At 37.3% G+C, this 25,098-nt stretch overlaps 1 protein-coding gene across 1 annotated transcript in view; it reads right to left on the bottom strand.

Annotated features, from left to right (window-relative positions):
- The window catches only part of SMSr (Sphingomyelin synthase related), a 92,179-nt gene extending 67,301 nt beyond the window's left edge, over positions 1–24,878 (bottom strand). Inside the window, exons 1-2 of the mRNA XM_090370588.1 lie at positions 24,732–24,878; positions 427–604 (exon numbers count right to left, since the gene is read on the bottom strand). Coding sequence (XP_090226714.1) covers positions 427–603 — 177 coding nt within the window. The 5' untranslated portion in view covers position 604; positions 24,732–24,878. The remainder of the gene's footprint in view (positions 1–426; positions 605–24,731) is intronic.
- Positions 24,879–25,098: the final 220 nt, after the last annotated feature.

Raw genomic sequence — 25,098 nt, 5'->3', positions numbered from 1 at the left:
TTATCACGTATATTCTTCCGATTTTCACATATCATTTAATTTTTTAATTGGTAAGGTAATAAAGGGTAAATTTGTGCTTAATATATCTTTACTTCTATAGCCTGTGGATAATATTCCTCCTATTTTCTCTAATTAGAATCGCTGTTTAATAGAATTAAAATTCAATTCACAAACGTGATCACAATGACCAACACTTACTACACATCGTATAGTGAACGATACTTTACTATGGTGAGTTCGTCGTAACGTGATTTGATTGTACAGGAAACTAATTGTGAAGGGGGGTACATTGTATTTTTAACTATTTACGTGAAACTTCGGATAATTGGGGCCGCCGCTTAATCGGGACAAAATGCAAACTAGTCCCGATATGTCCCAAATAACCAGAATGGACTGTATATTAAAGCTTTATATTTCAAAACTGACCTTTATGTTCAGTGGAGGTTGTTTCAGGTCATTCTCTGATGTAATCAGCAGTGCTTTTCCGTCCATTTTGTGCTGTTCGCAAAGAAGCTCAACATACTCCTCAAAGCCATTCTCTTCTAACCAACATGCAACATCTTCAGTTGTCCAATCCTCAACACTATCCATTTTTATCACCATTCTTTATATAAAATAAAAATATTATATATATATATATATATATATAGATAGATAGATTTTTTTTTATTTAAAATGTGAACAGTAGATACATTTTCAATAACTATTTACATTCTATGTACAAAAGCAAAAAAAGGAAAAATAAAGAAACTTTTTAGAAAGAAATACAAACGTTTCAACATCTCAATTTCAGGAAGTAAGAAAAACAGTTTCTTGGCATTGGATCAGTCTCATATTAAATGTCACACGTTGAAGGTGGACCATTCAGTGATGGTGAAGAGAGAGAGAGAGAGATTTGCTTGAAATATCAGAAGGAATAGCAACTTTTGCCTCTTCCACACATAAAAAAAAGGTACCTCCATATATAAAAAAGACGGTACCTCCGTAGCAGAGTGGTCAGGAGCGGGAGTGCAGTAGCACACGCTCTTTAAGTAGACCGGGGTTCAAACCCCTGACTGCTGAATATGGTCGATCTGCCAACCCGCACTGGACCAGCATGGCAGATTATGGTCCATTTCCCTCAGCATGAATTGTTGGGGAGGCATCCATCCTGCAGTGGATTGATAACGGCTGCACTTTACCTTTTCCACACATATACATTACTAAAAACAAAACTATTACAAAAGTAGTTATATTAAATAAAAGATATTCATTTGAAATTCTAGACATTACTCATTAATATCAATTATAAGAATAGGCAAAATGATATAAGGAAGCATCAGTCATATATACAAGGAGTATTTTAAAAGTTTCTTGCATAACGTAGAAAGAATGAAGCATTCTGGAAATGAATCAACATAAACTTGATGTAATGTTCCTTCATCTTTTCTAGGCCTCTTGGATACAGCACTGTCTTCCTCCAACCACTCAACTATAATGGATAACATCATTATTGGTGGTCCCAAAGTTTAACCCTTTCAAATGTTTTTTCTATGCAAGAAAAATGTAGTAAATTGAAAAGGCCATTTCTGGTGAAGAGGGTGGGTGTAACAATATGAACTGAATGACATATATAATGTTTGTCAAGTGCATATATTCTATCGTTGGTTTGAATGTTTTGCTAGATAAAAATACCAAACAAGTCAGAAAATCAACTCAGGGTATGCCCGATCTCTTTTCTCTCTCTTTTTTTTTTTTTTTACAGAATGGTTAGGTAATTCAACCATCAAATATAATAAGCCCATAAAAATTCCTTTCATTGAGATAGGATTTAAACCCATGCATTTTCCAGTGTATGGAAAGATAATGATTGTAAACTCTGAGCTTGCCACAAGAACCTTTCTAAAAGACTGCACAGCTAAATGTATCAAACCACAATTACACAAGATCGGCAAAAGAGCACCCATAGAAGAAACTTCGAATATGCAGGCTGTAGAGCCTAGAAACTATACACCTTAGAGATTTGATTGAGAAAGGCTCCAAGAGGTGAAACGAAAATGAATGAGGGTGAAATTTTCACTGTTATGATTTCACAAATAGGAGCCATAAATTCAAATTATGGGGGAAGAGGTTTGACTGTATTGTAGGAAGTTTTCTTTTAGCCAGGTGAGCTACCTCCGCAGGTGGTTTAGCCTGACAGCTTGGAGAAATTCAAAGCTTAGCTGGAGAGATACCAATGTGAGGAGGGAGTCAAACAAGCAGCTTATAGTTTAATAATTTTTTTTTTTTTTTTAATACAAAGAAGCCCTTCCTTGCACCATATTGGCTAATACTTTTAGTTTTAGGCAGCAAAAAAAAAAAAAAATAAATAAAATAAATAAATAAAATAAGGACGATTTCAATCGTAACTTCTGGGCATGCTATGAGGACTTTCCTAAAGCTACAAGTATACAGCTAAATGCATTACACTAAAAATACACAAGTATTTATCTACACTGGCTAGGTTTGAATATTAATAGAGAACGAGTGGAAGAAGGCCCAAACAGAATTCGAAGGAATAATACCCACGTGATACCAAAGCAGAGACCCAATAGAACCTTGTGGAGAGTCACAGATCACCTCAATCGACAAATAATACTATATTACCTCAACAACAATGGTGCAACACTGCAGACCATCCACACAGCCGTGTATTGTGCTGCCATAGACAGAAGTTTCGTAAGGTTAGGCAGAAAACAGACAGAAATCTCTATAATCAAAACACTCGTTTTTTTTCTCAAATTACAGAATTAGTTTAATTGGTGCAACCTGCTAGTGTTATAAAAAATAAAAAACTGAACTGAAAAAAACTAGTTAGTCAATATAAACAACACATTACATTTCAGACATTATCAAATAATAATAATTTACAATTAATAACAAAAAAAGGCAAAAAGCAATGACTTATGCACAAACCAAGATCATTTCATTTCAATGCATTCACCACATTGTCTATTCATTTTTTTCAACCAGTGCATGGCAACATACATATCTTGCATGTCTCACAAAAAGGCACCCAGATTTTGATGACACTTAGATTTCTAGACAAGTTCAAATATCTTTATTAGGGATTACTGTGACTTCTAACCACCCCAGGTGGTTAGAAGTCTCACCAGATGTGGTGAATACTCACCACATCTGGTGAGTATGGGGCATGGCACACCCAGGGTCCTGAGCTGGATATCATCATTCTTCTCTTTCTTGGTGATTCCCTTTTGTCTGTCTGTGTCTCTCTCTCTCTCTCTCAGGGTGGCTCAGGAATTTTTTTTTGCTGGTGCAGCATAAGCCTCAGGCTTCCTTGCACCTTATAGCTAATAATAATCTCTCTTGGCATAAATAAGCACATCACAAATATTTCTTCCATGGCATCTAAAAAACTCTGTTTTCTTTTTTTCTCATTCTTCTCTTTCTTGTGATTCCCTTCTACTTCTGACTCTTGTTTTCTTTCTTTCTTTCTTTCTCTCTCTCTCAGGGTAATTCAGAATTTTTTTTTTTTTTTTTTTTTTTGGCTGGTGGAGCATAAGCCTCAGGCTTCCTTGCATCATATGGCTAATAATAATAATTATTATTATATCATCCACCTCAATAGATTGATGATGTCACAGAGAAATAATAATCATACTGCATCAAGTATGGCACGCAAGATAAAGTCACTCGCGTTCAGGCTTTAGGCAGACAGGTTGTTTCGAAAAATCGGAGACGGTCTCCCAAGGAAGACAGTGGAGCAAGTGGCACCGTCACCCATATGGCTACCACAAGAAGGGCATCCAGCCCCACCAACTAGAAGTGCTTCCTGCATAACTGCGTTAGTGACCACCCAGAAGGGAAGAAAATGCCAACACATGAAGTGGAGCAATGAAATGAATATGTATATCATGCAACCATACTACGAAATAACGAAGCTGGAAACCAATATGACAATGTACAGGGTGAGACCACATACCAAGTGGCTGGAACGATTCCCGGATATTCAGGTCACTGAACAGAGACCAGAGAAGGACCATCGTCACGAAGAACCTAATAGCTCCTGCAATTTTGGAAAAAATCAAGCAGGAGGTGAGCAATAAACTACGAAGGATAAAGAATATGGCCAATACAGAACCAGAGGAGGAAAAGCAAGAATAACTACAACCCACAACAGCTGAAGTGGAGAGACGAGGTCATGATATCCAGAATAGAGGACGAGTGGAAGAAGGCCCTAACAGAATTTGAAGGAATAAAACCCACGTGATACCGAAGCAGAGACCCAATAGAACTTTGTGGAGAGTCACAGATCACCTCAATCGGCAAATAATACCATATTACCTCAACAACAATGGTGCAACACTGCAGACCATCCACACAGCTGTGTATTGTGCTGCCAATAACAGCCAACAGGATTAATGGAAGAGAAACAAGACACCAGCAGCAGAAGAACCGAAAACAGTAGGAACCGCAGGCTTGGGAAAGAAGACTCCAGCAGAAGACAGATGAATTAAGAGTCAAGATAGGCCAATTGACCCAGTACCCATGGGGTAATAGAAGTAAGAAATTGATTGGAAAAGTAAAGAGCATCCTCAAGAGAGACAGTGCCCATAGCAAACGAGACAAAAAAAATCAGAGAATAGGAGAGCACTTGGGTACACTGAAGCAGAACTTGCTCACACTCATCAAGAGACTATGCCGATACAAAGAGAGCTCCCAGAGGAAAACAAACAACCAAATCTTTGATGAGGACAAAAAGACGCTTCTACAGGAGTCTCAGAGAAGACAGGAAAACAAGGAGCAGACTACCAGAGCAGATGACGATTGAGGAGCTCTGGGGCAATATAACAGCTGGGACCACACCATAATAACAAATAAAACAATCCCGCACAACAGCACGGACATAACCCTTGTGGACAAGAAGAAAAAGGCTACCTATCTGATTGACATAGAGGTATACAACACTGGCAACATGCAGAAAAAATCAGGAAGCGCATGAACCTAAGAAAGATGATCAAAGTGATGTGGCATATGCAACAAGTTACAACCATCCAGATCATCATGTCAACAACAGCCTAGTAGCAATAGGTCTGACAGCGAACACCTACAAGGAACTCCATAAAGTCGCAATCCCGAACACCTGTAGGATAGCCAGAGTGTTCTTTGACCAACAGTAACACCAAACATAACAACAAACCACCCTGTGTACTTGGTGGCAATACCCATCACAAGGTGGAACCCCCAATCAGGGAGAAATAATATGAGCAATAATAATAATAACAAGGCAGCGGTCAGGCCACACCTTGAATACTGCATACAGGTCTGGAGGCCTCATTTTAGGAATGTGAGTGGAACAAAGGGTTGCAGTTACCAAGATACGCTTAAGTTCTGAAAATTGCAGTGTGTGGAGACTAGGCACTTGCGAGATAATCTACATGAGGCATATAAGGCCTTGAATGGTTTGAGCAAGCTCAATGCTGATGGGATACTTCCTCTTACTCAATTAGGGACATGAGGGAGCATAAATTCAAATTGAGAAAAGACAGTTGTAGAACAGATGTGCAGAAATTTGCCTTTAGACAGTGGGTAGTTGATTGCTGGAACAAACTTCCATCTGTCGTTGTGGAAGTTGACAGCTTAGTTAAATTCAAGCAGAGCTAGACAAACTTTTGGGTTGAATGGATGGGTGAAACGGGAAGGTTGTGTTATTTTTGGCTGATGCTATATACTGGTGTTCAAAGAAAGTGCATCACCTATGAATTTCACATTTCTAACCCTTTTTCATGATATGTTACATTAATGGCTGATGGAAGTTTGTTCCAGCAATCAACTACCCACTGGCTAAAGGCAAATTTCTGCACATCTATTCTGATGATGATGCTATTGCACTTAATATACAGGGTGTTTCAGTTAAACGTTTCAGAACTTCTAAGAGGGGTAGGATACATCCTGACAACTCGAAATCATATAGCAATGTGGGGTCGGAAATGCTTTCCTGAAGCGGTGTTGTACACAGAAGCACCATAAAGAAAAGAGACCGTAAGTGAGAAATCGTTTTAATAATACATGAAAAGAAGCAAAAGGTACATGGATTAAAGTAAGTGTTCGAAGTTTCTTCCACGGGCTACAATGCACGCCTCACATCTCCGACGCATGGACATCCGAACATTCTGGAATACTCCAGGCGAATTTCGAATTTCTTCGGCAGCTACTGCGATTCTTGCAACCAGCTCCTCAGCATTGTCAACAGGGGTGTCATAAACTAGCGATTTCATATGACCCCAGAAATAAAAATCAAGACATGATAGGTCGGGTGACCGAGCAGGCCAACGCACGGGACCACCACGTCCGATCCACTGTTGACCAAATGTGACATCCAGGTAGTTACAAACATCTCCGCTATAATGGGCAGGGGCTCCATCGTGTTGGAACCACATTGTCTGTTGCGTCGATGCAGAAATCTGTTCATCTCTCAAAAGTTGTGGCAATACTTGCTGCAGAATGATCAAGTAGATAGGTCCGGTTAGACGACACGGTAACAGGTAAGGTCCGATGAGGTGATCTCCCATAATACCGGCCCATACATTGACCGAAAATCGAATCTGTGCTGCACGACGTCGCACGACGACTTCTGTGTACAACACCGCTTCAGGAAAGCATTTCCGACCCCACATTGCTATATGATTTCGAGTTGTCAGGATGTACCCTATCCCTCTTAGAAGTTCTGAAACGTTTAACTGAAACACCCTGTATACATTAATGACTAGCATCACAAATAGAAATATAAACAAAAGATATTTATTAATAGTTAAGGCAAAGCTAAGTAATATTTGACAGGTGCTCTCAAAATATTCCAAAATGAGCATTTGCAGCCGTTATACAACGGTTTTGGTAAACACGATAATTATGGCTGAAATGTTATCAGAAGCCCTCAGTTTGCTTCAGTTTGTCATTTTAAATGGAAAACAAAATGAAAAGTTCACCAGGTGCAAACTAATATTTAGTTGAACCGCCTCTGGCTCTGATGACAGCAGCACACCGTCAAGGCATTGACAAGATCAATTTCTGAATATAATCAACTGATAGTTTGTGATTCCAAACAAGAATTATGGTTTCCTAAAGTTCACGAAGGGTCTTTGGTTTCCTTCTGGCAACTGCAGATTCCATACTATACAAACAGTTCTCTATAAGATTCAGATTCGGGCTGTTTCTTGGCCAGCTAGCAGTTGTAATGGACCATTCTTCCAACCATTTTTTCACAAGTAACAAATGTAAACACATTACTGTTGAACCTCTAATGCAGAAATGAAGCTAAAGTAACTACAGAAGTGCCTACTTACACTTTTCTCCCGATGGCAAGGAGCGGAGTCGTCCTGAAAGATGCAGTTACTTGGCAGGTTAAAATGGTCTCTAATGGTTAGCAGCAATTTGCCTTCCAATATAGCCAGATATCCATTGGCATTTACGGAACCTTTTATAAACTGCAGGTGACCTACTTCGCGATATGAAATGCACCCCCCATATCATTTGGCTGGTAGGGAATTTCACTATAGATACCATACAGTCTAGATGGTATTCTTTACCACTTCTACGGTGAATGAATCATTCGTCTCCCATCAGAGCCATGCAGGTTGAATTCCTTCTCATCCAAGAAAATAACTGACTTCCATTGCTTGGGGGTACATTTGATATGCTCCTTACACCAAATTAATTGGGCCTTTTTCATTTTTTGTGTGAGGAAGGGCTTCTTCTTAGGATGATGGGCTACAAGTCCACTTTTGAAGAGGTGTCTTCTGACTGTCATTGCACTTGCTATCACTCCATGTATGTTCTTCCCATTCTCTTTTCAGCTTAGACAAAGAAGCTTTATGGTTTTTAAGGCATAAGTGCTTCAAAATGCGGTCCTGTTTTGGCATAGAGACTTGTTTGTGTCCTGTTCCTTTTTTTCCTATCAACAAAACTGGTATTCTTGTGTTTGGAAAGAAATCTACTCACTGTCAACTGATTACAAGACACTCTATAAGCAATATCTGTAATAGAGCCACGGAAAAGGTTCGACAGGTAAAGGCAGTTTATGAGAAATTGCTAGCAAACAGAGCAAAGAGGGGGGATAAGAATCCTTCACATATATAAATTCTATGAAGAGCAGGACAAAACAGATTGGACCTTTACGTAAGGGAAAGGGGATAGTATTAAATACACCAGCTGCCGTTGCAGATGAACTCAATTATTCTGCATCAATATTTACAGAAGAAAAACCTTTTGTGGCAATGGGAAATTGTGGGAGTGAAGTGGAAAAATAGGTAATGATTGATATTGAAATTTCGCAAGATTATTTAATGAAAAAACTTTCGAGCCTACAGGCCAGTAAGGCTCCTGGAGTTTATGGAATATACTCTATAATCTTAAAGGGGGCGGCAAGTGAGTGCATTGAACCATTGAGGCTAATTATACGAGCATCACTAGACTCCGGGGAGATTCTGTTGGATTGGAAAAGTGCCAATGTATCTCCCATACATAAGGATGGTTCTAAGAGTGAAGTGGGAAATTATCGACCTGTCAGTCTGACTTCAGTGGTAGGGAAAATCATGGAGGGAATGATCAAGGGTGGAATTCAGGATCATTTGGATAGAATTGAAATTCTGAAGGATACTCAGTATGGTTTTGTAAAAGGAAAATCATATTTAACAAATCTGGTTTGCTATTTTGAAAGGGTCTCTCATGAACTGGATTTAGGAAATGATTTCGACATTGTTTATTTAAATTTCAGGAAAGCTTTTGACTCAGTCCCACATGAGCGGTTGCTTTATAAGCTGGAACAGGTTGGAATCACTGAGAAAATCTTTAGATGGATATCAGGATGGTTTCAAGGCAGAGGGTCGTGATAAATGGCTATTCCTCAGATTGGGTTGATGTAAGAATTGGGGTTCCCCAAGGATCAGTATTAGGACCACTGTTGTTTTTAATTTTCATAAGCGACATTGATGAAGGGATAGAGGGCGTGATGTCTAAATTTGCAGATGATGTTAAAATTGGTAGAGTAGTTAATGATCACTGTCAAGCTGAGCTTCTTCAGAGAGACCTAGATAGACTTCAGGAATGGTCAGAAAAATGGCAGCTATGCTTTAATCGAACAAAGTGTAAGGTATTGCACCTGGGAAACAGTAATCCCAAAATAACTTATTCACTTGGTGGAGTTCAACTAAACCCAGTACTGCAGGAAAGGGACTTGGGTATTGTGATACGGTCAGACATGAAATTCTCTGAGCATTGTAAACAGGTTGCAAGGAAGGCCCATGTTGTCCTATCGATGATCTATTGAACTTTTGCAAGTAGAGATAGGGACGTGATAATCCCATTATATAAGGCTTTTGTTAGACCACACTTGGAATACTGTGTTCAAGTATGGAGACCGCACCTAAAGAAAGACATCGAGCATCTTGAAAGGGTGCAAAGATGGGTAACTCGCCTGGTGAGATTGGCAAAAGGGAGTCCTTAGGAAAAAAGACTTGGAATATCTGGGTTGCAGAGTTTGGAAACTAGACACCTTAGAGGAGATTTGATTGAGGTGTTTAAGGCTCTGAGAGGCTTCAGTAAAATGAATGAGGAAGAAATTTTTAACAGTTATAAATGATTCTAGAACTAGGAGCCATAATTTCAAGTTACGGGGGAAGTGTTTAGACTGGTTTGCAAGAAGTTTTATTTTAGCCAGCGAGTTATAAATTACTGGAATAAGTTGCCTACATGGGTGGCAGAGGCTGAGAATTTGGGGAAATTCAAAGGTCATCGGATAGTACCTTTGGGTGAGGGAAACGCATAGGATGATAGGTTTAATTTCCTTTTCTTTTATTAATTATTAGGTGTTTTTTTTTTTTTTTTTTTTGCTGGTGCAGCATAAGCCATAGGATTTCTTGCACCATGCGGCCATTACAAATACTAATATGATGGGAAGAACACCCTTCCTTGCATAAAGCAACAATGGCACTCTTTCTTCATGGCATCAACTGCACATGATTCGTCATCCTGACACAAGCAAGGAATGACTGCAACACTAGCAGAATGTGCTTATATAGCTGAAAGTAACAGCTGATGCAATATTGCATCATCACCTACACGTGTCAATCTGTAAGAAATATTGCCATATACTTACATTATTCGGACAACAATTACAATTTTAAGGGGTGATGCACTTTCTTTGAACACCAGTGTATAAGCTTGCTTTCTTGCATTTCATGCCTCTACTAATGCTAATGCTATTTTCATTTCTGGTGATATTTATTCGAGCCAATGGGAGAAGAGGGATGCAGGTGACATGGTACAAGTGGGCGGGGCAATTACGTCACTACAGATATGCAGATAAATAATTACACAGGTCATTTTGTGATTAGATTTTGATAAGTGTGTTATAACGTTAGTATACTGTATTAGTATAATTACGAGAGGGGTATAGAAGATTTGACTTACTCTGTCATACCACTATATGTTATTGTGGGACAAAACTGGAAATAAATGCCATCAATGTAAAAATATGTAAAGTGGTCGCTCGGTTGAATAGCATCTCACCACAAGACGTCGAGAAGTTTCATTAGAAATTATTGTTACGCGAAGCAAAATGTCTAAGGTGCTTCGAAGATGTGAAAACTGAATGGAGTAATGTACGAGACTTTTCAAGAAGCTGCTCTCGAGCACCAGGTCTAAGCAAATCGGTCAATTATATGAAGGAAACCCTTTCTGAAGCGGCTTCACTAATGATGCTGAGCAAGTTAAGACATTTTTTTGTATATATGATATTGGCTGGGGATTGGCGAGCGAAGCCCCCTAGTAAGTTATTATTTTTAATTAAATAAAAAATGGTGTGTGTGGTTTAAACCACACACACCAAGCATTTCTCATATTGTGGAGTTATACTTTGTAACAGGGTTGTCATAATGCAACAACAGGGTACATGCCCACCCGCCGATGAGTAAGCCAACAAGCTTCGAAATGGTGCCGTCTGGGTGGTGGTATCCGCCGAGAATAAGTAAGGTCTTCTCCATAGATGAAGTGCTACTTATTCAAGGCAGTGCAATACCATGGCAACTCGTGAAAGTATTCACAATATGAGATATAATTAAATGATGCATTCATACTACCCTGGTAGTTGAAGTGATGTATGTGTAGCAAACATGTATAAACAAACTCTTTCATACTCTTGGGCACTTAGTCAAGAAATTTGTTGTTGTTGTTATTTTGGTTTTTAGGAGCATTAGCAACTAAGGCCATATTGCTCCGGTGCGGTGGTCATTCCCTGACCTTTCCGCATGTTCCGTATTTGGTGGTGACGGGCTCGAACCCCGGTCTAATCAAGAAGCGTGTGCTACGCACTGCTGCTCTTTCCCACCTGGCTACGGAGGCGCCGAGTCAAGAAATATTTTTAGATATATACAGCTAATCTAAGTCTTCCTGAAGCAATGCAGCCTGGCTTGAACTGTTAACCTTTCCAACTTTCAAACTGTCAGAAAACTTTGATAGCTTACCTGAAGACTGACCACTTATAATCTCTGCCTCTTATCGTTTAGCCAACCTGTGATCCAATGTAGGATCTTAAAATCCAACTTCCAGTTTCCTCCTTCTAGCAGCCTTGCATGAGGGGAAGTACCAAAATCTTCATTAAAATCTAAATAAAATGCCAAAATTGATATATGTATCCAAGTGTTTAATGACTACATCATAGTGATTTACCACACTGGTCAGGCAGGACCTCACCTTAACGAACTTACAATGGGATTCTATTCAAGGTACCATTCTTGTCAAGATGGTCCGGAATTGCATCCTTAACCATATACTCCACAATCTTCCCTAATAAAAATTGTCAAACCTTCCTACTTCTTCTTCAGCACTACATTGGTATACTGGGAAAACATTAGCACTTCTTCAGTACAAGGGAATTTTCACAGTCTAATGATGCTCTCACTAACATTCCCAGCAGTTTGAAACATTCGCATGCAGCATATTTAGCATTAGTAGAGGCATATCATGCAAGAAAGTAAGCTTATTCAGCATCAGCCAAAAAAAAAAAAAAAACACACCACTCCCATTTCACACCTCCATTCGTTCGAAATACCTGTCCAGCTGAGCCTTAAATTTGTTTAGGCTATCAACTTCAACAAGTGATGGCAATCTGTTCCACCAACCAACTACACACTGGCTAAAGGCAAATTTCCGCACATCTATCCTACATCTGTCTTTCCTCAATTTGAATTTATGCCCTCTCAGGTGATTATTCTGAGCAAGAGGAAAAAATCCCATCGGCATTGAGCATGCTAAAACCATTCAAGGCCTTATACAACTCTATCAGATCACCTCGTCGGTGCCTAGTCTCCAGACTGTAATTTGCAAAACTTAAGCCTTTCTTCATAAGACCGACCCTTTGTTCAATTCACTAATCTTGTTGCCCTTCTCTGTACTCGTTCCAGCAGCTCTACATCCTTCTTGAAATGAGGCCTCCAGACCTGTATACAGTACTCAAAGTGTGGCCTGACCATTGCCTTATACAAGGGAATAATCACCTCCCTATCCCTGCTAGAAAAATTCCTGTATATCACTGACAAGACACCATGAGCTACTCTTGCAGCTCGTCTGCACTGCTCAGAGAACTTCATATCTCACCGCACAATTACCCCCAGGTCCCTTTCATTCTATACCACTGTCAGTGTAGTAACGCAGAGTTGATACGTTGCTCTGGGGTTACTGTTTCCCATATGTAGTACTTTACATTTGTCAATGTTAAACTTCATTTGCCACTTCTCAGCCCATCTGCTCAACGTTTTCAGATCCTGTTGCAGCAGCATAGCATCAGTAGTGTCCTTAACAACCCTGCCAACCTTTGTATCGTCTGCAAACTTGGACATTAAGCTTGATATACCACCATCAATATCATTTATAAATACAGAAAACAACAACGGACCCAACACTGAACCCTGAGGAACTCCACTAATAACATTAATCCACGTTGAGCAGTGTCCATTGATTACCACTCTGTCTTCTGCCACTCAACCATCCCTTTATCCATAGCAGCAATTTGCCTCCAATGCCACACTGCTCCAATTTGTACAGCAGTCTTCCATGTGCAACAGTATCAAAAGCCTTTCTAAGATCCAAATATATAATATCAAAGTTATTACTAATACATCATAGTCTCCAATCAAATTGGTCAGGCGAGCCCTTCCCTTAACAAAACCATGCTGTGTCTGAGCTATAACTGAATTCTTGTCTAGATGATCCTGCAGTGCTTCTTTAATCAGTGCCTCCATTAATTTTCCTGGAACAGAAGTTAAACTAACACGTCTATAATTACTTATGCCAGCCTTTGATCCTCCTTTGTGAATTGGGGTTACATTCGCACATCTCCAGTCTATGGGTACCTCCCTGAGTCCAAAGAAGCTCTCATAATTATGGCTAGGGGTTTGCTTACTTCCTTTGCTGCCTCCTTTAATATAACTGGATAGATCCCATCCACCCCAGGTGCTTTTTTATGTTTCTCCTCAACAATTTCTCCTCCACTTTCCTCTCAGTTATTACAAAATCATCTAACTCACTGCCAATGTTTACTTCACCTACAACATTCCCCTTCCTGAATAACTCCTCATGTGTGAATGTAGATACAAAATACTTGTTTAGTTTGTTAGCCACCTGAGCAGGATCCTCAACTGTTGAACCATCAATATCCAGTGGACCAATCTGATTTATCCCTTTCCTTCTTGATTTTAAATAGGTAAAGAACTCTTTTCTGTTTTTCTTTGAATCCTTTGCAAAGGATTTCTCATAATCTGCCTTTGCCTGCCTAATCTCCTTTGTGACTTGGTTACAGACCAACTTATATCTATCACAGGCTTCCATGTCACCCATTAATTTGTATGTATCCCATGCATTTTTCTTCTCTGCCATATGTCTCATTGGTTCATCTGACATCCATTTAGGCCTGAACCTTGAACAATATTTCTTAGTTGGTATGTAAAGCCTGGTAGCTTCCAAGATTAGTTGTTTGAATGCTTCCCATTTTGAATTTGCTGTTGGTAACATCAGTTGGTCCCACTGTATAAAATTTAAATACTGTCTCAGACCATCATAGTCACCTTTACGAAAGCAAAAACCCTTCCCTTTACCCCTGATGGTAGTTACCTCCTTGAGTAAATCCCACTTCAGCACATTATGATCACTGCCACCTAGTGGTTCCTGTATCAGCAGATTCTTAATGCATGAATAATCATTACTGATAATCAGATCAAGAGTATTGCTCCCTCTAGTTGCCTCCCGAACATGCTGATGTAGAAAACAATCATCCAATAAATCCACAAAAGCCTTGCTAATGTGTGAGTGACCAACCCACAAATTCCAGTCAATATCTGGGAAATTAAAATTCCCCATTATAAGACTCTCTGATTTACTGGCCCACTATTTCCCTGTACAGTATCTTATTATACTCATCAGAGTCATTAGGCCTATAGCACACTCCTACTCTCAATTTTGATTTCCCTATGCTTATGTCACACCAAACTGACTTGACACTGCCCTGTCCATCAATGTCGACTGGCTTCACTTCCTTGGATTTTACGTGTTTCTTAACTAATAGCGTAACCCCTCCTCCTCTCCTGTCTATCCCTTCTATACATATTGTATTCACCAAATTCCAGTTCTGCATTCCTTATATCTGTGTGATACCACGTCTCTGATATTCCAACAATATCTGCCTTTGATGTTTTGAGAAAATACCTCAAATTCATCAAATTTATTTACCAAACTCCTAGCATTGGTGTACATGCAAGTATACATGCACCTGTTCTTATTCTTAGCTGCCCTATCACAACCCATTTGTTTATTTGTTCCGCGATGACTTCCAGCAGTCTCTGAAATATCGTGTATCTTGTTTTCCAGGCTGCTATTCATTTCAATAGAAGCAGTGTAAGAATCACTTTCACCTCTGCCAGTGGCTACTGTTAATCTATTAGTCCTTGTATCCCCCCAAACTAGCAGTTTTCCGACCCACCTAACACTGCCTCGACAGCATCAGCAAATATTCTTGCACCCTTTCTATTTAAGTGTATCCCATCCCTGTAGAAACAGTCTCTCCTGTTAACAAGTACAGACCAAGCTGAAAAAAATTCTATCTCTTGAGCCTTGCAAAAACTTTCCAGGGCCGAATTGATCGACAAGACTCTCATCATATACTCCCCCTATCATGTCTGGGCAGAATTGCAGACACTTTCAAATTCAACCCTACTTCACGGCTTTTTTTCAACAGTGACCTGTACTTTTTAAGTAATTCTGCCAGTCTCCTACTCTTAATATCGTTATTGCCAATGTGTACAACTATATCACCTTTTGTGCCCTTAAAAGATGATATCCGCTCTACGTCATCAACCTTTGCCCCTGGCAGACATACCCTGGTCCTGTTCCACCTATCCTTTTTACAAAGCATGTTTCCCGTTTCCCTGACAATAGAGTCACCAACAACTACTAGTTACTGTGGGAGGAACTACAACTGAATAAATACCATCCGCCCCTAGAGCTTTCTCCTCCTTTAATCTCAATATCTTTTCTAACAAATGCTTCTCTGAGATGATTATATCACTAATTTTACAGCAGTCTGACTCCTTAACAGTGCTCAGAGTTTTGATCTTGCTTTTGAATATAAATATCAAGAAGTCATGTGCCATTTCTGCTGGTCTTTCTACAGACCTTTCGCTTCAACGAATTAAGGTTGAAGCGAAATTAAGGTTGAAGTGAAAGGTCTACTTCTTTCTTTTGTTCACTTAAACCCTTGACCTCAACTTCATCTAATAAATATTTAATTTTATATTTAATATTATATTTATATTTAATTCTATATATACTGTATTATATTTTATATATACTGTATTATATTTATATTTAATTCTATATCTATCTATACATTAAAAAAGTTTTCCTTCTATTGATATTTCTTCGAGCCAATGGGAGAAGAGGGCAGGGAAATTACATCACTTATTCGAGCCAATGGAGAAGAGGGTAGGGCAATTACATCAGTACAAATGTGCAGGTAAATAATTCCATAGGTCATTTCCTGATTAGATTTCGATCAGTGTGTTATAATGTTAGTATATCAATATAATGTTATTATAATACAAATATTTACAAAACACTAAAATAGTTACAAAATACTAAACTATTTACAATCATACCGCTACTGTATCGCGACGATGGGTCCCTTCATCAGCTGACATTAATATACAAAAAAACGCTACAATGGAACATCAAATGATGCAGGGCATGGTCATGTATTAGACAGTGAAGCATGTGCACAAGGTTGGTGAACATTAAATGGAAGGACCACAAATGGGTTACCAGGCAGAATCAGACACTTGCTATTGACAATGTAGACAGTGTATGTGGAACACATTGCCAACGTTCGTTGCATTGCATGACAACTGCCTCCATAACGTTCACCAACCTTGTGCACTTGCTTCACTAATACAAGACCACGCCCGGCATCATTTGATGTTCCATTGTAACTTTTTTTGTATACAGTAAACCCTCGCTATTCGCAGTTTCATGGTCCCTGATTTAATATAAAATGAAACCTAAAAAAATGTGAATTTTAAAGCGCCGTGAACATTTTCCACCATAAAAAAACATGGGCATGGCTAAAATTATCTTTCTCAGTCAAAACAGCGCTCAGTGGGTGGGGGGGTGACAAAATTGCAAGCATGGATGTTTCTAGCTAATCCTTGTTCAGTATGTGTTATGCACTTGTCATGGAAGGTTTCGTCGTTTGCTTTTAATTTATATGCTTATAAATTGAATAAATTTATCAATTTATAAATTGATATGCTTACAAAAGTGATAAATCTACCGTTTTGCAGTGTAAAACAGCCTTTTTCGAGTGTGTTAACAGAACAAAGTGACTTTATTGTGGACAAGTTCTTTCTAACCCGTACAAAAATATGGCTACGAATAACAAGGGAAATGTGAAAATATCAAAGAAGGTGATGACATTAGCAAATAAAATTGGGCTGTTACACAAAATTTCTAACGATGAAAGTGTCTCCTCAGTGGAAAAACATTATAAAATCAATGAGTCAATGGATCAATCAAAAAATCGGAAAAAAAAAATCCGCCGTAGTGTCTGTGAAAACGCACTAATTGCTTAAAAAATTTGCTCTGTAACTCATGATGTTAAATTAGAAAAAAATGTAAAAAAAAGATTTAAATCTATGGATAGAAGACCGAACTCAAAATAAAATTCCGTTCACTCATCATTCGTGAAAATGCAAAACTCCTTTATCAACACTTTAGCGAAACTGGTAATAGCACTGGCGGGATAAGTTTTTTGGCTAGCAAAGGCACTGGTTTGAAAGATTTGTTTGAAATTTCTAATAAATATTACATTTAATATTAAATTGTTTCTTATTTTCATTTCGATGCCATATGCTTGCATTTCACTATGTACTGTCTATGTACATAGTCATATTATGAAGGTACGTATAATACATACATAGATAATTTTAGACTAGTTTTTCTTATATATTTCATACTTTGGAACAGAACCCCTTTATTACTATGGGAGCCATAACTCAGTATTCGCATTTTCGGTATTCGCGGTATTTCTCAGGAACATAACCCCAGCGAATAGCGGGGGTTTACTGTATTAATGTCAGCTGATGAAGGGACCCATCATCCCGATATAGTTTTGTATAGTTGTAAATAGGTTAATATTTTGTAAATATTTGTATAGTTCGTAAATATTTTAGTCTTGCTCTTTTGGATGCAACAATATTCCTCATGCATTATGGAACATATATTACATACACTGCCCTACCATTAATATCTGGACACCTGCCTTTAGACAGAAAAAAAAGAGCTTTTATTGTGTCATTTAATATTTTGTGCTGAAACCTTTTGCTTTCATGACGGCCTTCAATCTTCACAGCATACTCTCAACCAGCTTTTTATATGTCAGGTGATATGTTCCTCCACACGGCCTTTAATGCAAACACCAGTTCGGCCTTGTTCTTTGGGCAATCGCAATGTTGCCTGTCATTGTAGTCAATATCAAGAGGTGCAATGTGATCCATCCCATTCCTTCTAATGTTTACATAAGTAAAGAAGTCTTTGCTGTTTTTCTTTGCATCCTTTTCCAAATGCTTCGCATGAATGACCTTAGTTTGCCCAACCTACTTAGTGGCTTGACTGCAGACTAGTTTATATCTACCATAGGCTTCTGTATAACCTGATAATTTATATGCATCCCGTGCATTTTTCTTCTCTGTGACGAACCTCATTTGTTCATCTGACATCCATTTCTGTCTAAGCCTCAAAGAGTATTTCTTCGTAAGTATGAAAAGCCTACTAGCTTCCATGATTATTTCCCTGAATACTTCCCATTTACAATTTTCTGTTGGTTAGTAACATCATCCGTTCCACTGTATAAAATGTAAAAACTGTCTAAGAGCACTGTTTTCACCTTTAAGAAAGCAAAAGCCCTTCCCTTTACCCATAATGGTAGTTACATCTAGTGTAAAGTGACCAGACATCCTGGATTACACAGGACAGTCATGGATTTCAGTTGTTTGCCGCACAATGCAAACTGTCCCTGAAAATGTCCCAGAATGGACATGTAGCCTCCATACCTAATGGCAAAAATAATGCAAATCATTTGCATTATGCTTGCCAGGAACAAATTATACAATGGAAAGAGTTTTTTCGGTAGTAAATAAGTTGAAGACTTAGCATTAGCATTAGTAGAGGCACATGATGCAAGAAAGTAAGCTTATACAGCATCAGCCAAAAAAAAAAAAAAAAAAAATCCTTCCCATTTCACTGATCCATTCATTTCAAATGTTTGTTTAGTTCTGCCTTGAATTTATTTAAGCTATCAACTTCCACAACAACAGATGGAAGTTTTTTCTGGCAATCAAATACCCACTGGCTAAAGGCAAACTTCCACACATCTATTCTACAACTTTCTTTCCTCAGTTTGAATCTATGGCCCCTCAGGTTTGTAATCTGAGCAAGAGGAAGACTCCCATCAGCATTGAGCCTGATCAATCCATCCAAGGCCTTATACACCTCAATCAGTCACTTCAACAAAAACATAACTGACTGTAGAAACACAAAAGCAATACAATTAAGTGCAATTTTGCTAATTCTTGTTAAGATATTTATGAAGAAATCGCAAATAATGAAGAATTATTAAGAAAAATTCACTCAGCAGAAAAATATTTAATTTCTCTTGTTTTTATTGTTAAAAGTGTGTATTTTTATTATTAGTATTATTTCACAGAAAAAACCTAACCTTTTTTCACTAAACAAAAATGAAAGTCGATTAAAAACATGACCCCTCTAATAAGTGTTTTTTTTTTTTCCTTCTAACTATAACTATTTTTCTCAGTTCATGTCCTACATACAACCTTCTGTTCATCACGTAGCATAATATGAGGGGTCCTGTATACTTAATTTCAGCCTTTTTTTTTTTTTTTTTAAGTTCGAAAAAATATATGTATTTAATTTATATTTTGCATGTGAATATTTTTTTATAAATAAAAAAAAAATTTTTAAATGTGTGCATATTGTTTCTGGGGGAGGAGTTGCAACCCCCACCCCCAGACGTCCTGAATTGGAATACTAAGAATCTGGTCACTTTAATCTAATGCAGATTCTTAATGCATGAATAATCACTGCTGATAATCAGATCAAGAATACTCATTTATCTTGTTATCTATCTAACATGTTGCTGCAGAAATAAGTCATCCAATAAATTCAAGTTCAAGAATATTTCGAAAGTTAAAATCCCGATTAAAAGACACTGATTTATGGGCCCACTTGATTTCTCTTAAAATTGTTCATTATACTCAATCAAAGGCATTAGGCCTATAACACACACCTAGTCTCATTTTGTTTGGCGAAGGCAAAGAAAGCCAATATGAGAACCACAGCAAACTCGTTTGCCACTACCGCACTTTAGTGCTGCTCGCTCAGTAAACAAACAGTGAGTGTTATCGGTCTGCAGTAGGAGTCGAGAACGATATACTGATTGACAGATAGGCAGGGCAGACAAGTACTGATTGGTGCACGAACAGAACAGACAATAACATCAGTTTAGTCTCACTTGTCCTAATCTCGGAAGCACTAATGGTCATTTGCCCCAATGCATGCTTTCCATAAGGGTAAAAAAAGGTCAAGATACTCCACTTGAATCCCACTGGAACTTGAACCCCTCCAAAGAGGAGGGGGGTAACCTAATCTTTTTTGTTTAGAATCATGGGTGGACTAATGGATAAATTGTTTAATAACAAAATATTAATTTTTTTATTACTGTATTTTTATTTTGTTGTTATTTTTGTTTATTTTTAAATACACTCGTACAGATACACATGTATCATAATGTCAATCAATACCTCAATAGCTATTTGCAATACATATATATATACTGTGTGTATATATAAAGAATCTTTCTTTTCCTATTATTTCTAACCTAACCTTTATGGTTATGTCACGAAATATAAGGAAACCTTTTCTATTATTTCCTAACCTACCACTTATGGTTTATGGTTAGATTATGAAATATAACGAAAATAAAGAAACCGTCCTTTTTTTCGTAACCTAACTTAAAGCAGTAATATAGTGAAAACACTTGAACTCTAAAAATCTGTTTTTAATAATGAAAAAAAATGAATGGAACAGTGCTTTTTCAGAAAAAAAATTCAATTTCATAAATACAAATCATATAGTTGCACCTCAACAACTATTTGCAATTTGATTAATAATATTCTGAAAAGTATCTTCGTGATTTTTCCCAAAAATTTGATGTCACATACATTCATGTAACTAGTCAACATATCTTTAAAGCTGCAATTTAGTCTTTTAGTAACACTTTTTAGTCTCTTCCACTGGGCTTTGATGTTATTCATATGTGGATCTACAAAATGTTCCGTATGGTTCACCATTAAATGTTTGTAATTCTTTTTTTTCTAAAGCCGAATACGCCTATATCCATGCCATTCATCTGTTATGATGATAAGTGTTTTTTTTCTACTTTTCAAATGATGCGTAAAAGAGTTTTTGCTTTCTGATTTTTTATGAATTTTGATTCTCTTTCAAATACTCCAAACACCCATTTCTTCTTAACAGCCAAATTTCGTTCTCTGTGATGTTTTGGTTTTGCCAATACAGTTTTTCCTGATCCAGCCAACTTAATGGGTTTCCCATAAAACTTCATGTACTTTTATAAAAAAAAAAAATACATGAAGAAAATGACAAACTTGTCTGAATTCCAAAGAGCATGTCACGCAGGGAATAATGTATAAAACTGCTTATTTGCTTAATTATATAATATTGGTGTAGATACACCATATTATATAATTAAGTATAGTTTACCCATAAATTTGAACTACGTACATAGTGTAAAAGGCATCGTTTTAATATTTGCTTAATGTATCCAGAGCAATTGTATGGAAAGAAATATCTGCATTCATCAAGTGTGGAAAAACAAAATCTGATAAGATGAATTGTGGCAGAAAATCAAAGAAGAATGTAGCCTCAAAACAAAAAAACTACAGCCTCAAAAATAACTGCAGAACTTGTGTCAGCAATCCAGTTTCTGGCAAAACAGTTTAGAAAGAACTTCATAAGGTTGAAATATATATGGGAGAGCCACTATCACCAGATTAAATGTTATTGAGCCACAAGAGTAAGATTTCCTTCACCTTCATTACTCAAGTAGCTTGAAGCATACCTCAATGAATGGAAAGAAATATTCCTCTTAAGACAGTTCAAGATTTATTTTAATCTATTCCAAGCAGAATACAAGCTGTTTAAAAGCAAAACGTGGCCCAACACCACATTAATGCATACCTGTAACTCTTATCACAGGTGTTTCCATTATTCTGTCCAACCCTGCATGTCACTATGCTGAAAAATATGCCTTGCTTTAATCTGAAAACAGTTTTGTGTTAGTTTTTTTTTTTTTTTTTTTTCAGAAAATAATTATAAAATAAGGCCTGGATTGCCAGTACTAATTAAATTAAAACATGAAAATGACTGCACAGTGTTGCCAATGAAATTTGTTATGTTTCTGTAATAACAAAGTCAATAATTAGGGATGGTTGATTTCTTTTTTTTTTTTTGCTCCATTTCTTACTGATATCACATTTTCAAAATGAGACCTCATTATAACACTACCACACTACAGTTTTAACCTCCTCCTTCAGCCTCCAAAATATATGTACTTAAGGGATTAATTTCTTAAAATTTTAGGAAATTAATCGCTTGTTGATGAAGTTTATTTTTAATAATTCAGTACATACATGAAATTACAAATGCATGTTACAAACTGGAATGACCGAATCCTGTTAGGGTTATAAAAATCGTCAGTACAGCCTAAGTACACTTCCACTACTGTAGATCAACAATTTAGAGTCCTGTACAAGTCCACTGTGTCAGACCCACACTGCCTGTACCACAAACAAAAAAAATTTGATATACTAAGAAAATTTCTCTTAAATTTTTTATATATCAGTATTAATGCAATAAATCACTGGATCAATAATACTGATTTTTTAATTATATATAATACACAAAAACTTAAAAAAACAAATAAATAGAAAAAAAATGCACTTAAAATATATTAATAGCGTAATATGTAGGTAATATTAAATTTCTGAAATTATTTTATAAATTACTTGCATTTTAGAACTGAAACAATCCCAACCAAACGAGGCTCAACAAGAACTATCCTCATTTGCGTGATTAACAAATAAATAATAATACTAATCATTTTTAATTTGCTAAAATAGCAAACCCATAAATGAAAGATGTAAAATGTTGCATGTGTAGCCGGTGAGGAGGGGGTGTAGAGAAAAAATTACCTCCCCCTCAAGTATTTAATATATGATTGTACTGTCACTTGTAAAAGCCACCAATGTAAAATGTACCCCGCCTCCCAAATTTCTTAGTATGCTACTGAAATGTTTTTATTTTATTTCCAGTTCAGGTGGAAAATTATTAATGAGATATACTCATAGATGGGTGGCATTCAGCCATTAGTTTGCCTGAACCTACAGTTAGATTATGGATGATTTTTTGCAACTCTGACTACGTGATGAGAGGTTAGTTAGACTGAGCAAGATTGGGCTGGTAGTCAATTATATCACATGCTCACTTTAACATTAGTAGTGACATGATGCATGCTTATACAGCATCAGCCAAAAAAAAAAAAAAAAAAAAATTCCATTTGCTCAAAACATTTGTCCAGTTTCTTGAATCTATTCAAGCTATCAAATTCCATAATGACAGATGTAAGCTTGTTCCAGCATTCAACCACTCAATGGCTAAAGGCAAATTTCCACACATCTATTCTACAACTGCCTTAATGCATAATCTGAAAAAGAGGAAAAATAGCATCAGCATTGAGCTTGCTCAAAACATTCAAAGCCTTATACAGCTCAATGCAGGCACCTAGTCTCCAGATGTTGCAATTTGTAGAACTTAACCCTTTCTTGGTAAGAGCACCAATCTTGTTGCATTCCAGCGGCTCTACATCCTTCCTAAAATGCCTTCAGTACTCAAGGTGTGGCCTCACAATTGCTTATACCAAAGCGATAATCACCTCCTTATCCCTGCTAACAAAGTTGCTGCATATCATTGACAAGACCCCATGAGCTGCTCTGGCAGCCTGTGTGCACTGCTCTGAATATTTCATATCTGACTGCAGAGTTACCCCAACTCTTTCATTCTCCACTATTCTGAGTGTAGTACCGAACAGTTGCTACATCTGAGTGTAGTACCGAACAGTTGCTACATTACTCTGTAGTGACAAATGCAAAGTACTGCATGTGGGTTACTGCTCCCCACATGCAGGGCTTTGCATTTTGTCAATGTTAAACTTTAGTTGCCACCTCTCAGCCAATTTGTCCAAATTTTCTATATCCTGTTGCAGCAGTGTACTGTCATTACTGTTATTAAAAACCCTGACAGCCTTTATATTATCTGCAAACTTTGACATTAAGCCTGATATACTTTCATCAATATCACTGATATCTAAAGAAAACAATGGTCCCAACACTGAACCCTGGAGGACTCCACTAATGACATTAGTCCATGAAGAGCAGTGTCCACTGATTACCACTCTCCATCTTCTCCCACTTGTCCATCCCTTTATCCATAGCAACAACTTGCCCTTAATGCCATACTGCTCCAATTTATACAACATTCTTTTATGTGCTACAGTATCAGAAGTTTTCCTGGAATCCAAGTATATGATATCAAAATTATTTTTTGCATCCAGTTCCTTTGTGACCACATCACAGTATCCAACAAAACTGGTTACGCAAGATTTCCTCTTTACAAATCCATGCTGTCTGAACTATAACTGCAGTCTTGTCTAGATGATCCTGCATTTCTTTTTTAACCACCGACTCCATTATTTTCCCCCCAACAGAAGATTAACTAACTTTTAATAACAGCACACCGATGATGTAATATCAGGCTAAAACAAAATTGGTACACCTGTAGTGCTTTTCATTCTGGGTACTGCAATTAACTGTAAACGTCACCGCTGTTCAAATATAATGCTGCTATATTTTTCAGGTGAAACAAAACTACCAACTTCTATGAACGTAATAAAATAAAGTCAAAATTATTCCCTTGTTATTATAATTTCATAAATCGATTTATAACAGTTATATTTAATTCTTTTTTGTCTGTAGGTTTTGGAAGACTGATGAATTACGTACCTACATCCTACACCGGCTGAAAATTACGAACACCAACCATGTTGTCACATATAAACATTACGTATTAAACAGTAAACATCACTATCAGCGCCCCAAGTGTAGATCGGTTTTCAGAACAGTGTCAATCTCGCCAACTAATCGCTTAAATTCAAGCACCATACCAAAGAAACACACCGCCAAGATCATGAAAAAACTGAAGTAACACCAATGAAAAGCCCCCTGGCCACAAAACTGAAATTTCCAAAAGTGTTTGTTAAATGGCATAAAACTGGCGGTCGAAGAGTTCGTGGAAACGATAAATTTTTTAGAAATTTTTACCGTCTTTTTAGTTAATTAATAAATTAAACCGTGTTTAACAAATAGTTCA

The sequence above is a fragment of the Mastigoproctus giganteus genome, chromosome 3 (genome assembly GCF_048544385.1).
Source record: "Mastigoproctus giganteus isolate SK-2022 chromosome 3, ASM4854438v1, whole genome shotgun sequence".
Lineage (NCBI taxonomy): Eukaryota > Metazoa > Arthropoda > Arachnida > Uropygi > Thelyphonidae > Mastigoproctus > Mastigoproctus giganteus.
This window is presented reverse-complemented; position numbering and strand designations above follow the sequence as displayed.